The 13,826-nt window shown below is 58.7% G+C and overlaps 2 protein-coding genes across 3 annotated transcripts; both read left to right on the top strand.

Annotated features, from left to right (window-relative positions):
- Nucleotides 1-1,484: 1,484 nt before the first annotated feature.
- Nucleotides 1,485-11,661, top strand: TAF6L (TATA-box binding protein associated factor 6 like; the record flags this gene model as incomplete). 2 transcript variants are annotated; one of them, XM_081099737.1, is made up of 12 exons in its annotated part: nt 1,485-1,596; nt 2,328-2,385; nt 3,367-3,526; nt 3,875-3,961; nt 4,615-4,765; nt 4,913-4,963; nt 5,484-5,578; nt 7,904-7,978; nt 8,118-8,338; nt 8,679-8,811; nt 10,531-10,659; nt 10,897-11,661. In XM_081099737.1, exons 2-12 carry the CDS (start codon nt 2,378-2,380, stop codon nt 11,659-11,661), a joined length of 1,875 nt encoding a protein of 624 aa, XP_080955863.1. In that variant the 5' UTR covers nt 1,485-1,596; nt 2,328-2,377. The 2 variants fall into 2 exon arrangements, with proteins under 2 accessions (XP_080955863.1, XP_080955864.1); XM_081099738.1 differs by lacking the exon at nt 2,328-2,385 and having other exon boundaries at nt 1,561-1,596.
- Nucleotides 11,575-13,765, top strand: TMEM179B (transmembrane protein 179B). The gene is made up of 5 exons (XM_081099739.1): nt 11,575-11,879; nt 12,569-12,756; nt 12,836-12,970; nt 13,147-13,225; nt 13,430-13,765. The coding sequence occupies exons 1-5, from the start codon at nt 11,727-11,729 to the stop codon at nt 13,589-13,591; spliced, it is 717 nt and encodes a 238-aa protein (XP_080955865.1). The 5' UTR covers nt 11,575-11,726; the 3' UTR covers nt 13,592-13,765.
- Nucleotides 13,766-13,826: the final 61 nt, after the last annotated feature.

A 13,826-nucleotide genomic window follows, 5' to 3' on the forward strand; every position in this document is an offset into this window, starting at 1 on the left:
GGGTAGTTTCCCAACATCCCTCGGGTCCCTGGCCTTCCTCTTTTGATTGTCTCATGCCTCCAAGGTTGCCCATGACTCTCCAGCCCAGTATCTTAGGAAGATCTGCCAGTGGCCCAGATTCTGCTGATCTGATCTCAGACTCAGGACCTCAGTCCTTCCCTTCACGCACAGGAGGACAGACACTCTAGAGCAGCGGTTCCCAACCTGTGGGTCGCGACCCCTTTGGCAGTCGAACGACCCTTTCACAGGGGTTGCCTAAGACCATCCTGGATATCAGATATTTACATTACAATTCATAACAATAGCAACAGTTTGAAGTAGCAACAAAAATAATTTTATGGTTGGGTCACAACATGAGGAACTGTATTTAAAGGGCCAGAAGGTTGAGAACCACTGCTCAAGTGCAAGCGTAATATGAAACTATTCCCAATGCCAATGCCATTCTGAATATGGCTGGAGGGAACTCAGCGGGTCGCAGTCTCCTTAGGCGGCGTTGCCATGGCAACCTCACTCACATCCACTTGTCTTTCCCAGCTCTAGTCTCTGAGGATCTTTTCTAAAGGCAGCAGCACCTACCCCGGGAGGGAGGGAAAGTGAGGATGTTACATCCATGCTCACTCCCCTGCAGAAAGCTCCATTCTAGAATCGCTCGTGCAAACTGCCCCTTCTTGGATAAACATAAAGGAATTAATTAGTTTACTGTCTGCCTCATGATGTGTGAGTGAAAGAAAGTTCAACCACCAACTCTGCAAAGCGCTTTCACAAACATCTCAACCTACAGTAACTGTGAGGTGGGTATTAGTACCCATTTTGTAGATGGGGGACCTGCGGTTAGGTAATTCGCCCAAAAGCAGTGTTAGAACTTGAACCCAGGTTGGTCTGACTCCAGATACCATCTTTTCGTCAATAAGCCCCCTTGCTTCTCAATTGAGAATTGCCCTTGTGCGTGTAACCGGTCAAGGAAGTCGGCGAGGTAGGTGAGGGTTTGTATTTGGCTTATAGGGCGGGAACGGGGAAGATAAGAGGTAAGGTGCCCGGATGAGCAGAGCGCGGCGGCCTGGACTTGCACGTGGGTTTGAAGACCCTTCTGGCCGCGAAGAGTACCGACCCGGGAGCCTTAGCCATTCTTTTGGGAAAGGTAAGTGGCAGGTGATGCTGGAGAGGGAAGCTGAGCTCCACTAAAAGGTTGAGAAAACGAAGCCAGTCTGAAGCTTTGCTGCAGTCGCATAAATGCAAGCGCTCGGAAGCTCAGGAGCAGGCGAGACCAAGGGCCTGGGGACGCTTTCCTTAAAAAGTGCACCAAGTCATACACCCCGGCTCCGCAACCGCCCAAGAGCTGTTGCTTTAAGAAGCGCGATTCTGTAACGTCACGTGGCCCCGGCGCCTGGGGCTTTTACGGCCCCTTCCCAGTGACCAATCGCGTGGCTGGAAGCCTCCTGGAGGGCGGGAACTTCCCCAGGTGCTCGCGGATTGGCTGTGCTCGCGGAGTGCGGGCCTGAGCGCGGAGAGAGGGAACTGTGTGGGCGGGGTGAGAGGGCCGCCGCCGCCGCTGTCGCCGCGGTCTCGGGAGCCACCTTCGCCGGCCGGAGCCCTCAGGTGAGCGAGCCCTCGCAGGCCCACCTCGCCCCGCCCCGCTGCGGGCTGCGCACTCGGACCCGCCTCGAGCCCGCTCCGCCGGGGGCCCGCCCCCTTCGCCGACCACGTGACCCGAGTTCGGTAACCCTTGACCTCTGGCGCCGCACCCCTCCACCTCTGGGTCCGGGATGCGCGCAGCTGGGTGGGAGGATGCGCCGCACGGAGGCCGGTAGCGGCCAGTTCCCACGCCTCCCCACCTGTCTGGCTAGTAGCTGCGGAGGCCGAGGGCAGGCGGAGGAGCGGGAGATGGTGCCAGACGGGACTTTGTGGGTGTGAATGTGGGCACGTCATAGGGACCCTCCCCTCCGCGCCTTCCCGGGGCTGGACTTCATGCTCCCATTTTACAGATGGGGGAGCAGAAACTTAACAACCATCTGTTGGCGGGTCTGCAACGCCAGGTCTTCGCGCGGGAAACCCAGGCCTTGTTCCCCCCACAGCCCGCCACTCCCGAGGATTAGGGACCAGGGTTTGAGTCCCTGCTCCCTACCTGGTGCTCGCTGCATGGATGAGCTTGGAGAAGCCATGGACATTTACCTCTCTGAGCTGACTTCCTGGGCTGTGAAACAGACACAGTACTTACCCAACACCCATCTTGTTGCTAACGAGGTGGAGGCATAAGCCTAGAAGCACTCAGCTCAGTGCCTCAGGCGTAGCATGTGCGTAGAAAAATAGCCGCTCTTCATCTTTTGCAGCAAGTGTTTATCGAGGGCGTATTATGTGCTGACACTGCTGGACGCTGGGGATGCAAAGGTGAGCAAACAGGCAGGATCCTTGCCGGCAGGGAGCCTACAGTCTAGTGCAGTGGTTCTCAACCTGTGGGTCGCGACCCCTTTGGGGGTCAAACGACCCTTTCACAGAGGTCGCCTAAGACCATCGGAAAACACATATAATTACATATTGTTTTTTTAAAAATACATTTTATTGATTTTAGAGGAAAGAAGAGGGAGAAAGAGATAGAAACATCAATGATAAGAGAGAATCATTGAGTGACTGCCTCCTGCGCGCCCCCTCCTGGGGATCAAGCCCGCAACCCAGGCATGTGCCCTTGGCCGGAATCGAACCTGGGACCCTTCAGTCCGCAGGCCGATGCTCTATCCATTGAGCCAAACCAGCTAGGGCTACATATTGTTTTTGTGATTAATCACGATGCTTTAATTATGTTCAGTTTGTAACAATGAAAATACATCCTGCATATCAGATATTTACATTACGATTCATAACAGTAGCAACATGACAGTTATGAAGTAGCCACGAAAATAATTTTATGGTTGGGGGTCCCCACAACATGAGGAACTGTATTAAAGGGTCGTGGCATTAGGAAGGTTGAGAACCACTGGGCTAGGGCATGGTCCCTGGCTTTCTACACATCATCTCATTCTGTTCTCATAGCAGCCCGGTGAGTTGGGGAGGGTGAGGATTATTACCTTGATTTACAATTTAGAACACCAGTTGCTCAGGCTGGTGAAGGTCTGGATCACATTCACACAGGAAGTGGTAGGGCCGGGCGGGCGCCAGTCCCCTGGATCCCAAGGCCAGGCACGTTCTCAGCGTTCAAGTCTGTTGCTCTGAGACTCAGAGTTCCTCCCCTGGACGCTGGCTCAGAGCCTTCGTGGCTCCTCGGGTGGGGAATCTGGAGCCGGAGCTGCAAGACCCAGTGGAGGGGCCTGGAGGCAGGCTCCGGGGCGCTCAGGGGGATGGGGGGCTTTGCCAACCTCCCCTCCCCTCTCCCAGCTCCACCGGGGCCATGTCGGAGCGGGAAGAGCGGCGGTTTGTGGAGATCCCTCGGGAGTCGGTGCGCCTCATGGCAGAGAGCACGGGCCTGGAGCTGAGCGACGAGGTGGCGGCCCTGCTCGCAGAGGACGTGTGCTACCGGCTCAGAGAGGCCACCCAGGTGCGCACCCCACTCCCCACCCCCAGCTCTCCTTCCTACCCCCTCTCCCCCCCTCACACAGGGGTTTACTCACCAAACATATCGGGCGCCTGCCCTGTGCTTGGAGGGAGTCCTGCCCCTCCCAGGGCTCCCCTTCTAACCACCTGGGCTTCCGGCAGACAGAGCCGGTCCTGGGCATCTTCTCCTGTGCTCCTCGCAGCAGCCCCGCTGGCAGCCCGGCAGAGCTGGAACCCAGGCTTTCTGATGGCTGGCCTGGCATCCTTTCCGCCTCTTTCCCTGGCTGCCTCTGTGCCCCGCAGGCCCGCGCCCCCTGCTCCCCATCCCCTGACTCTGCCCCTCCCCTCCCAGAACAGCTCTCAGTTCATGAAACACACCAAACGGCGGAAGCTGACCGTGGAGGACTTCAACAGGGCCCTCCGGTGGAGCAGCGTGGAGGTGCGTGGGCAGGTGCAGGGCTCAGCCGCAGGAGCCGCCTCGGGCCACGCACACTCGGGGCTGGTAGCACATTGAGGCATGAAGCCCGAATGCACACTGCGGGGCAGGGCTGGGCGCAGGCCCCGGTCTCAGTTCAGAAAAGGAGAGCTGCACAGGGCGGGGTAGGGAGGCTTCTGGGAAGAGAGGGGACTTGAGCTGGGCCTTCAAAGGAGGCTGGAGTAGCCGGCTGGGAGGAGGAGAGCATAGTGGGGGCGGAGGAGCCTGGGCCGCGTGGGTGCGTCTGTCCTGATAGTTGTTCTGGGCCAGGGCGTCAGGGGAGGGAGGTCTTGTTTAGAAGACAGTAGTGTTTTCACAGTTGGGTGAGCGTGAGGAGGAGGGAGGACAGTGGTGGGCGGAGGGGGGTGGGGAAGGGGGGTGGGGGCGGAGACTCAGAGTCCCTGTGGATGTGGGACGGGGACCCATGTTCTCCATCTTGACCCAGTGAGCACTGGATCCTTCAGCTACGCTTCCCGTGATGGGTCTAAAGCCCCAGGCACACCCCCCCCCCCCCCCCGCCTTTTCTCAGGATTTCTGGCCTTTCCACGGGTGAGGCTGCCTGCCCAGCGGGAGAGCCCCCTCCGCCCGGTCAGCCTGCTCTCCGCTCTCTCTGCCAGGCTGTGTGCGGGTACGGAGCCCAGGAGGCACTGCCCCTGCGCCCCGTCAGGGAGGGGGAGCTCTACTTCCCTGAGGACCGGGAGGTGAACCTGGTGGAGCTGGCCCTGGCCACCAACATCCCCAAAGGCTGTGCCGAGACGGCTGTGAGAGGTGAATGCAGGTCCCTCGTGGAGCGGGCGAGAGCGGGGCTGTCAGGGGAGTGGTGCTGGGCTGGCTGGTGGGTGGAGCACAACTGGGGGTGGGGGGGCGCGACCAGGGCAAAGCCCCAGCCGAGCCCTCTCTCTGCTCTGGTTCTAGTTCATGTCTCCTACCTGGACGGCAAAGGGAACCTGGCGCCTCAGGGATCGGGTAAGGGGCGCAGTGGGGAGCGGGCCCCCTGGTCAAACCCTCCTCCCGCAGGAGCTGAGGGCGGTGCCTCTACACCCCTGAGACTTCAGCTCACAAATACTTATCGACACCTCGTTCTGAGTGGACACTGGTCTCTGCCCAGAGGGCTCAGCACTGGAGATGGGGGCTCATTCCTGAAACCAGCCGTGATGCTGCGTGTTGGGTGCGAGCACGGAAGTCTGAGCAGCACGCGGGGTCCCTGGGGCATGTGCCTCACTTCCAGGGCCTGCTGAGCAGAGCGTGGGGCTTAAGGGCCGAGCAGGAATCTGCCTGGCAGAGGAGGGGTGGGGGCAGAGCACAGAGTGGTGAGAGCTTGCAAGGTCAGGCAGCTCAGCGGGGCTGGCGGCTCTGTGCTCTGGGGGTCCTGTCTGAACAGGCTCCTGGGGGCGGGGGGGGATGGTGGTTGTGGGGGAGCAGGCAAGGGAGGCCGAGAGTGGGCTGGGCTCTCCACCCTGACCACCTCCTGCCCATCGTCTCGCAGTGCCCAGCGCTGTGTCTTCACTGACCGATGACCTGCTCAAGTACTACCAGCAAGTGACTCGCGCTGTCCTGGGGGACGACCCACAGCTGATGAAGGTAGTGCGTGGGCCCCCATTCGGGACACCAAGTCCAGCTTCCGAATTCCCATGAAGTTCTTTCGGATGCCTACTCCCTGTCCTCTGCGCACTGACGGCTGCCGTGTGTGGGAGCTGTTCCCGGGCTGTGCTGCTCTGAGCCCGGCCTCCTCCAGTGCCGACGCCCCTCCTGTGCCAGGAGGAGCCCTGATCCTTAGGGCATGGGCAGCTCAGCAGGGCCCGGGGTGCCTCCCCACACCTCGTCCCAGAGCCCACTCTCGGAGTGTCTGTGGGCCTGGGGCTAAGAGGGGCATCAACACTGCAACTCCTTTGCCTGGACTTGAGATCGGGGTGGTCGGGGTGAGCGGTCGGGAGCAGAGGAAGGAGAGGGAGCCAGGCCTGCTCTGAGACCTCCCCAGGCCTCAGACCAGCCCCTGCCGCTTTAGGCTCTGGGGCTCCGAGGCCTGCTGGGCAGTGCCCGTGAGTCCTGTCTGTCCAAGTCCGAGGGTAGTTTGGTGGCTGCTCCACCACGTGGCCTCTGCTTTAGGGTTTTCCATCCTCCACGTCTCTACGTCTCTGGCTGCTGTTGTTTTTCCCTTGAAGATGAGGAATGTTGCTCCCATCCCTTCCTGCCTCACAGGCTTGGCTCCTGTTCCCCGGGCACAGGGCAGGGCCAGCTGCGGGCCTGGGAGCCGACGCCCTCCCCACGGGCCTGACGTCTGCTTCCCCAGCCGCAGCCTTGGGACTGTATCCAGAGGGGTTTGGAGGGCATAGGTGGCGGAGGTGCTGGGTAACAACATTTTCTTCATTTAATGTGTTTTTTTCCGCGTATAAAAGTAATGGCAGCAGATGTTTATTGTGGAACTACTGTACCATAAAGACATACAAAGTAGGAAGTGAGAGTCTCCTGTGGAACCCCCACCTTCTGTCTGTGTATAAACAGTGACTGCTCTAGTACAAGCCCACGGGGCTCTACCGAGACGCCTGGTTTTAGAACCGCTGCTTTTCTCAGTTAAAAATATCTTGGAAGATTGGACTTTGGGTGGTGGGCACACAATGCAGGGTATCACAGGTGATGTATCGTATGTAATTTCATTGGTCAGTGTCACCCCAATAAATGTAACAAAGTGGAATGAAGCTCTAGTCTAGCCAGTTTGCCTCAGGGGATAGAGCCTGCGGACCAAAGGGTTCCAGCTTTGATTCTGGTCAAGGGCATGTATCTTGGTTGTAGGCTCCTCCCTGGCCCGGGCTCTGGTCAGGGCGCAGTGCAGGAAGCAACCAGTCGATGTGTTTCTCTCACATCGATGTTTCTCACTGTCTCTCCCTCTCTCTTCCACTCTCTCTAAAAATCAATGGAAAAATATTTCGGGTGAAGATTAACAACAACAACAACAAAAAGTGAAATGAAAAAAAAAAAAAAGGCATTAGGTTGCATTCAATTTTTTAAATTTTTATTATTTAAAAAAATATATATTTGTATTAATTTCAGAGAGGAAGGGAGAGGAAGAGAGAGGTAGAAATATCAATGATGAGAAAGAATCCTTGATTGGCTGCCTCCTGCATACCCCACACTGGGGATTGAGCCTGCAACCCAGGCTGGTGCTTTGACTAGGAATCGAACTGTGACCTCCTGGTTCATGGGTGGACATTCAACCACTGAACCATGCCAGCTGGGGCCAATTTTTTTTTTTTTTTTTTGTGGGAGGTGGCAATTTTTGATCAGTACAGACTGTGCTGTGTATGGGTTTCTTTTATAGTGGGTTAAAATTTTTTTTTTTAATTGATTTTTCACAGAGAGGAAGGGAGAGAGATAGTCAGAAACATCAATGAAAGAGAAACATCGATCAGCTGCCTCCTGCACATCTCCCACTGGGGATATGCCCGCAACCCAGGCACATGCCCCTGATCGGAATCGAACCCAGGACCTCTCAGTCCGCAGGCCGACGCTCTATCCACCGAGCCAAACCGGTTTCGGCAGTGGGTTAAATTTATAGAAGTTAAATTGCTGAATCAAAAAGTGTAAACATTTAAAACTTTAATACGTCAGTGCTAAACTGTCCTTTAAAAAAAAGTTGGCTTCTGCCCTAGCCTGTTTGGCTCGGTGGATAGAGTGTCGGCCTGCGGACTGAAAGGTCCCAGGTTCGATTCCATCAGGAGCACCTGCCCTGGTTGCAGGCTCGATCTCCAGTAGGGGGTGTCCAGGAGGCAGCCAATCAATGATTCTCTCTCATCATGGATGTTTCTATCTCCCTCTGCCTACCTCTCTGAAATCAATATATATATATATATAAAAAGGCAGTTCTGCCTGGGGCTGGTGGGTCCAGTGAGGCTGCCCCTTCCTTTTCAGATTGCTCTCCAGGACCTGCAGACCAACTCCAAGATCGCAGCGCTCCTGCCGTACTTCGTGTATGTGGTCAGCGGGGTGAGTGAGCAGGCGGGGCCGGGAGGACGTTGGTGGGAGGCGGTGACCCAGCGGCATGTGGGGCTCCTGGACGGTGCCATCAGAATGCAGGGTCCTGGGCCCCCTCCTGTGCCCCTCAGCCATCCTCTTCCCCCAACAGGTGAAGTCTGTGAGCCACGATTTGGAGCAGCTGCACCGGCTCTTGCAAGTGGCCCGGAGCCTGGTTCGGAACCCGCACCTCTGCCTGGGGCCCTATGTCCGCTCTCTGGTGGGCAGTGTCCTCTACTGCGTCCTGGAGCCCCTGGCTGCCTCCATCAACCCCCTGAATGACCACTGGACTCTGCGGGATGGGGCCGCCCTCCTCCTCAGCCACATCTTCTGGTAGCCACTGGGCCTAGCGCGGAGTCCAGGGTGGGGCCTGCAGAGCTGAGTGGGTTGGGGGAGGAGATGGGGTCCCTTCTGCCCTGGAGGCCGTGTGTTGAGAGGTGGGGAGCCCCTTCCCTGGGAGCTTCCCGCGCAGTGTGCCGTGGTGCACTGGGATGCGACAGGTGGATGACAACATACCGAGGTTTGGTCCTTCGGCCTCAGGTCCCGGGCAGCTCCCCTGGCCCCTCGCTCACCCCCCCAGGGCTGGGCAGGTGCCGGTTTCTCCGTGTGCTGCGACTGGAACCGTGTTGGGCAGGCGCTGCCTCCGCCCCTCTGACGGCTGCTGCTCCCACAGGACTCATGGGGACCTTGTCAGTGGCCTCTGTCAGCAGATCCTGCTGTCCCTGCAGAAGGTCTTGGCAGACCCTGTGCGGCCCCTCTGCTCTCACTACGGGGCTGTGGTCGGGCTGCATGCCCTTGGCTGGAAGGTGAGGACCTGGCCCTTCTCACCGCCTTTACAGTTGCCATTCGTCATTCGGAAAATGGCACCTGTGTGTCTTTTGTCATAAAAATGGTGTGTGCTTGCTGCTGCTGTGCACTGAGTTCTTGCCTAGGCCAGGCTCAGTGATAGCCTTTTACTGTTTTTATGCTTATGTCCAAATGTATTAGATACTTCTGTTTTTTCCTGTTATATTTTGGGGGTAAGTTTTTTGTGTTTTTGAAAAATATATTTTTATTGATTTATTTTTTTAGAGAGGAAGGGGGAAGGGAGGGAGGGAGGGAGGGACACATTGATAAGAGAAAACTGGGGATCAAACCCGCGGCTTCTCCATGTACAGGATGGACACCCCAACCAACTAAGCAACACAGGCCAGTGCTTATTTATTTTCTTTATTTTTAAAAATAATATATTTTTTTATTGATTTCAGAGAGGAAGGGAGAGGGAGAGATAGAAACATCGATGATGAGGGAGAATCATTGATCGGCATGCAAGTTCTTTTCCTTCCCTGCCAGCCAGGCGGGCGGATGGGAGAGGCAGGTGCAGCCTTTCCTGTCAGTAGTTCTTTTCTTTTGAAGGCAGTGGGTTTTTCTCTTGCATTTCTGTCTTCAGTCTCAGCTTACCAAATCCCTCAGTCTCAGCCACACTGGGTTTGTCAGCTGTGGTTGCAGAGCTGGGGGAGTGGGGTTCGAGGAGTCTCATCTGCTCAGTGGCTGCCCAGTCTTAGTGCGGGGTGGGGGGGGGGCAGACTTAGAGACAGAGTTTCTTAGTGAACCATATGTACATTTCTGGGATATACTCAATTTGCTCATGGTACATACTCTTTAAACAGTATTAGAATGTAGTGCATTTTCTATATACTGGTGAGTTTACTAACATTTTAAAGGATTTCCTTACATTCATGATGAAATTAGCCATGTGTTCGCTTATGTACTGTCCTTGTGTGGTTTTAGGGCCAGGTTTACATTGGCTTTACAGAATGGGGGAGGGTATTCCGTTTTTATATTTGGTTTAATAAGATTGAGATGCTCATTGAGTGTCTGTAGACTTTGTCAAATTTGGCGTGGTGTTTTGTCGTTAGATTTGTAATTACTGCAGTTACAAAATTTTTTAAGCTTTCATAGCTCTTGTCTGCAGCAAGTCATGTTTTTCTAGGAGCTTGTCAGTTCTGTCAGTATTTTCAGATCCTCAGGCTGTGGATGACTCACCAAAGGCTCTTACCCATCAGAGCCCCACAGAAACATAACCTCCGCTGTGAAGTCTCAGTTGCTTTCTGCAAACTGACTTCAGGATTTAAAATTCTGTCATCAGGAGTCCAGGACTCTGACTTGTTTTTGTGGTTTGAGCCGAGACCCCGTTCACATCCAGGCGAGGACAGTACTGGGTGTACAGGGAGCAGTTGGCACCTAAATTCCTCCCGTTAGCCCTGGCCATCACTTATACCCTCTTGGCCCTCATGTCAGTGACGCGGCGCATGTCAGTTGTAGCAGATCGCTTTATATTGTGTCTTTGTACCCATCTTAATTTCCAGGGCTCAGTGAAGGCTTGTGCACACAGTAGGTTCCAAATAAATGTTGGTTGAGATGCCACGCAGGGAATTTAGGAGGGAGCCCTGTCCAGTATCAGGGGTAAAAGTAGGACTTTCATGGGAAAGGGCATTGGAGGCGATCAGCCACCAAGAGGCCCTGTGCATCCCTCTCTCTTCCAGGCAGTGGAGCGTGTCCTGTACCCACACCTGTCCACCTACTGGACGAACCTGCAGGCCGTGCTGGATGACTACTCCGTATCCAATGCCCAGGTGAAAGCGGACGGGCACAAGGTCTACGGCGCCATTCTGGTGAGTGAGCGGGCGGCCCCCCCCCCGCAATATCCCGCAATGCCCCCGGGCCCCCCCCCCGCCCTGAAATATCCCGCTGGCCAGCCCTCCAGCAATGCCCCCGCCGTCCCCCCCATCCCGCCCTGAAATATCCCGCTGGCCAGCCCTCCAGCAATGCCCCCGCCGTCCCCCCCCCCCCCCCGCAATACCCCGCGGGCCGGCCCTCGTGGCCCCCGCACAGCCTGTCCTCTCCCCCAGGTGGCCGTGGAGCGGCTGCTGAAGATGAAGGCGCAGGCGGCCGAGCCCCACCGCAGTGGGCCTGGCGGCAGGGGGTGCCGGCGCCCCGACGACCTGCCCTGGGACAGCCTCCTCCTGCAGGAGTCTCCTTCCGGGGGCGGCGCCGAGCCCGGCTTTGGGTCGGGCCTCCCGCTGCCGCCGGGCGGCGCGGGGCCGTCGGAACCTGGCCCTCCGGTGACCCTGGCGGACATCTACCGGGAGCTCTACGCTTTCTTCGGCGACAGCTTGGCCACCCGCTTCGGCACGGGCCAGCCCTCGCCCACGACCCCGCGGCCGCCCGGGGACAAGAAGGAGCCGGCGGCGGCCCCGGACTCGGTGCGCAAGATGCCGCAGCTGACGGCCAGCGCCGTGGTCAGCCCGCCGGGCGACGAGAGCCCCCGGGGCAGCGGGCCCCCCGCGGCCCCCGCGCCCGCCGCCTCCGACAACAGGCCGCTGCCACGCGTGCACCGGGCGCGGGGGGCGCCCCGGCAGCAGGGCCCCGGCCCCCGCGACGTCTTCCAGAAAAGCCGTTTCGCCCCGCGCGGCGCCCCCCACTTCCGTTTCATCATCGCGGGGCGGCAGGCGGGGCGACGCTGCCGCGGGCGCCGCTTCCAGACCGCCTTCCCCGCGCCCTGCGGGCCCGGCCCCGCCTCCCGCTACGTGCAGAAGCTGCCCATGATCGGCCGCACCGGCCGCCCGGCCCGCCGCTGGGCGCTCGCCGACTACTCGCTGTACCTGCCGCTCTAGCGGCGCCGCCCGCAATAAAGCCGCCCGCCCGCTGAGTCTCCAGTCTCCGCTCGTGGTCGCGCCGGATGAGGCGGGGCTTGGGCGGTCGTGCGGCCGCCGCGCTTCCTGGGGACCGGGGAGCCATGGCGCTGCCCTGCCTGCAGCGCGTCGAGCTCGTGCTGTTCGCCGCCGCCTTCCTGTGCGGGGCCTTGGCGGCCGCGACGCTCACCCGGACCCAGGTGCGGGCGGGCGGGGGGCGGCGGAGGCGGGCCGCTCTAACCCGAGACACGCTCAGCCGGCGGGCCGCCGCGGCCAGTGTCGGCCCTGAGCGACTCCTCCCAGGTCGAGTCTAAATCCTTCTGCTGCCAAAGGGCCGCCTTCGGGCGTGTCTTGGGCACCAGGCACGGCCCCACCTGGGGGCTCCCGGGCGTCCTCCCCCGGGTGTTGAGACAAATCGGCGAGGCCCTGCCTTCGCCCGCACCTGAGACGCGAGGTGCTGAGCTGCGCCCAGAGGACGCGGGGGTGGGGAGGGAGGGGGGGCGGCCGACCAGCGGCCATGTGACTGCACGGGCAGCGGGAGTGACAGCGATGGGGAAAGAGCCAGGGAACCAGCCGGTGCTGTGCCCGCTCCGCCCCAGGCAGCAGGGCTCGCCAGGACACAGGCCCCCGAACCCCAGGAAGCAGGCACAGGCTTCAGGTTAGGGAACACAGGAGGCCGGGCTGGGAGCAGCTCAGTGTGTAACCACCGCCTGTTTCCCGATCCTCTGGCCACCGCGGGCGTGATCACCCCAGCAGGCCTCGTGGCCCAGAGAGGAACTGACTGCAAATAGCTCCCTGGGGTGGCCCGGCCCAGGTTACCCCGGCACCTGCCCGGAGTCGCATCCCGGGTGCTCCCCGGAGATCAGCACTCAGCGGCTTCTCTCCGCAGGGCTCCTTCGGCGGCCGCTGTCCCCTGTATGGCGTGGCGGCCTTGAACCGCTCCTCCCTGGCCTTATCCAGGGGCTCAGCCCCCTCCCTCTGCTACTTTGTGGCTGGGGCCTCTGGCCTCCTGGCCCTCTACTGTCTCCTGCTTCTGCTCTTCTGGGTCTACAGCAGCTGCATCGAGGACTCCCAAAGGTGACTCTCCCACTCCGAGGGCCAGGGGCGAGGTGGGGGGAGTCCCGCTGCCACCACAAGGCTGTTCTCTCCCTCATAGAGGCCGGATAGGGCTCCGCATTGCGCTGGCCATCTCGGCTGTGGCCACCTTCCTGGTCTTAGTGGCGGCCTGTGTCCTTCGGTTTGGCACCAGTTCTCTCTGCAACTCCATCATCTCTCAGAACGCTACCATTAGGTAATGGGAGATGGGGGAAGCCTGACCCCTGGGGCCGACTTCCCTCTGCAGAGGGCGTCCTGTACTCCCGTTTCATCCCAGTCGATTATTCTCATCTCAGAGGGCGCTCAGGTGCAAGAGTATTTACTTGGGATATATCCCCCCCCTTTCTCACAACTGTCTTTTTGACCTCACAGCTGCTCTGAAGCCCAGAAAATTCCATGGACACCCCCTGGAACCGCTCTACATTTTTACTCCAACCTACACAATGCTGAAGTGAGGTCTTGGGATATGAAGGACTGAGTGGAGGCCCAGGGATACGCAGATTCGTAGAGGCACCTGTATAGGTTTAGGGGTGCCCACCAGTGAGGCTGAGAAGAGCCGAAGGGCTTGGCCGCCTGGCAGCCAGCAGTTCAGAGCGGTGTGCGGGCGGAACCGGATTGAGGTGCTGCTCCTCACACCTGTCCCTGTCTCCCACAGAACTCTTCCTGGGTCAATCTGGTACTGTGGTGTGTGGTCCTGGTGCTCCAGGTCGTGCAGTTGAAGTCTGAAGCCACCCCATACCGGCTTCTGGAGAGGGGGGACCCGGAATGGAGCTCTGAGACAGACGTGCTGGTGGGGCCACGCCTTTCCCCTTCCTGAAGCGCTTCCTGCAGCCATTGGCTCCCGGCCGAGTGCCTGCAGTCCTCCTGCCCCCCTTGGCCCTGTGATGCTGAGAGCCTCAGTTCCCTCGAAGAGGGAAACATGAAGACAGCCCCCCTCCACCTCTTCTTACAGCTGTTTTTGTACCAGAATATTATTATATGACTTCCTTCATCTTCGTGCCGAGTCCTTAGTATGAGAGCACTGCAGGCAGATGGATGGGAGGAAAGAGTAA

The sequence above is a fragment of the Myotis nattereri genome, assembly GCF_964212035.1.
Source record: "Myotis nattereri genome assembly, chromosome: 9".
Lineage (NCBI taxonomy): Eukaryota > Metazoa > Chordata > Mammalia > Chiroptera > Vespertilionidae > Myotis > Myotis nattereri.

Coding starts and splice junctions, on each gene's coding strand:
- TMEM179B (XM_081099739.1), top strand. CDS start 11,727: ATGAGGCGGGGCTTGGGCGGTCGTGCGGCCGCCGCGCTTCCTGGGGAC. Junction 12,757..12,835: donor TGCATCGAGGACTCCCAAAG/GTGACTCTCCCA, acceptor TCTCCCTCATAG/AGGCCGGATAGGGCTCCGCA. Junction 13,226..13,429: donor CCAACCTACACAATGCTGAA/GTGAGGTCTTGG, acceptor TGTCTCCCACAG/AACTCTTCCTGGGTCAATCT.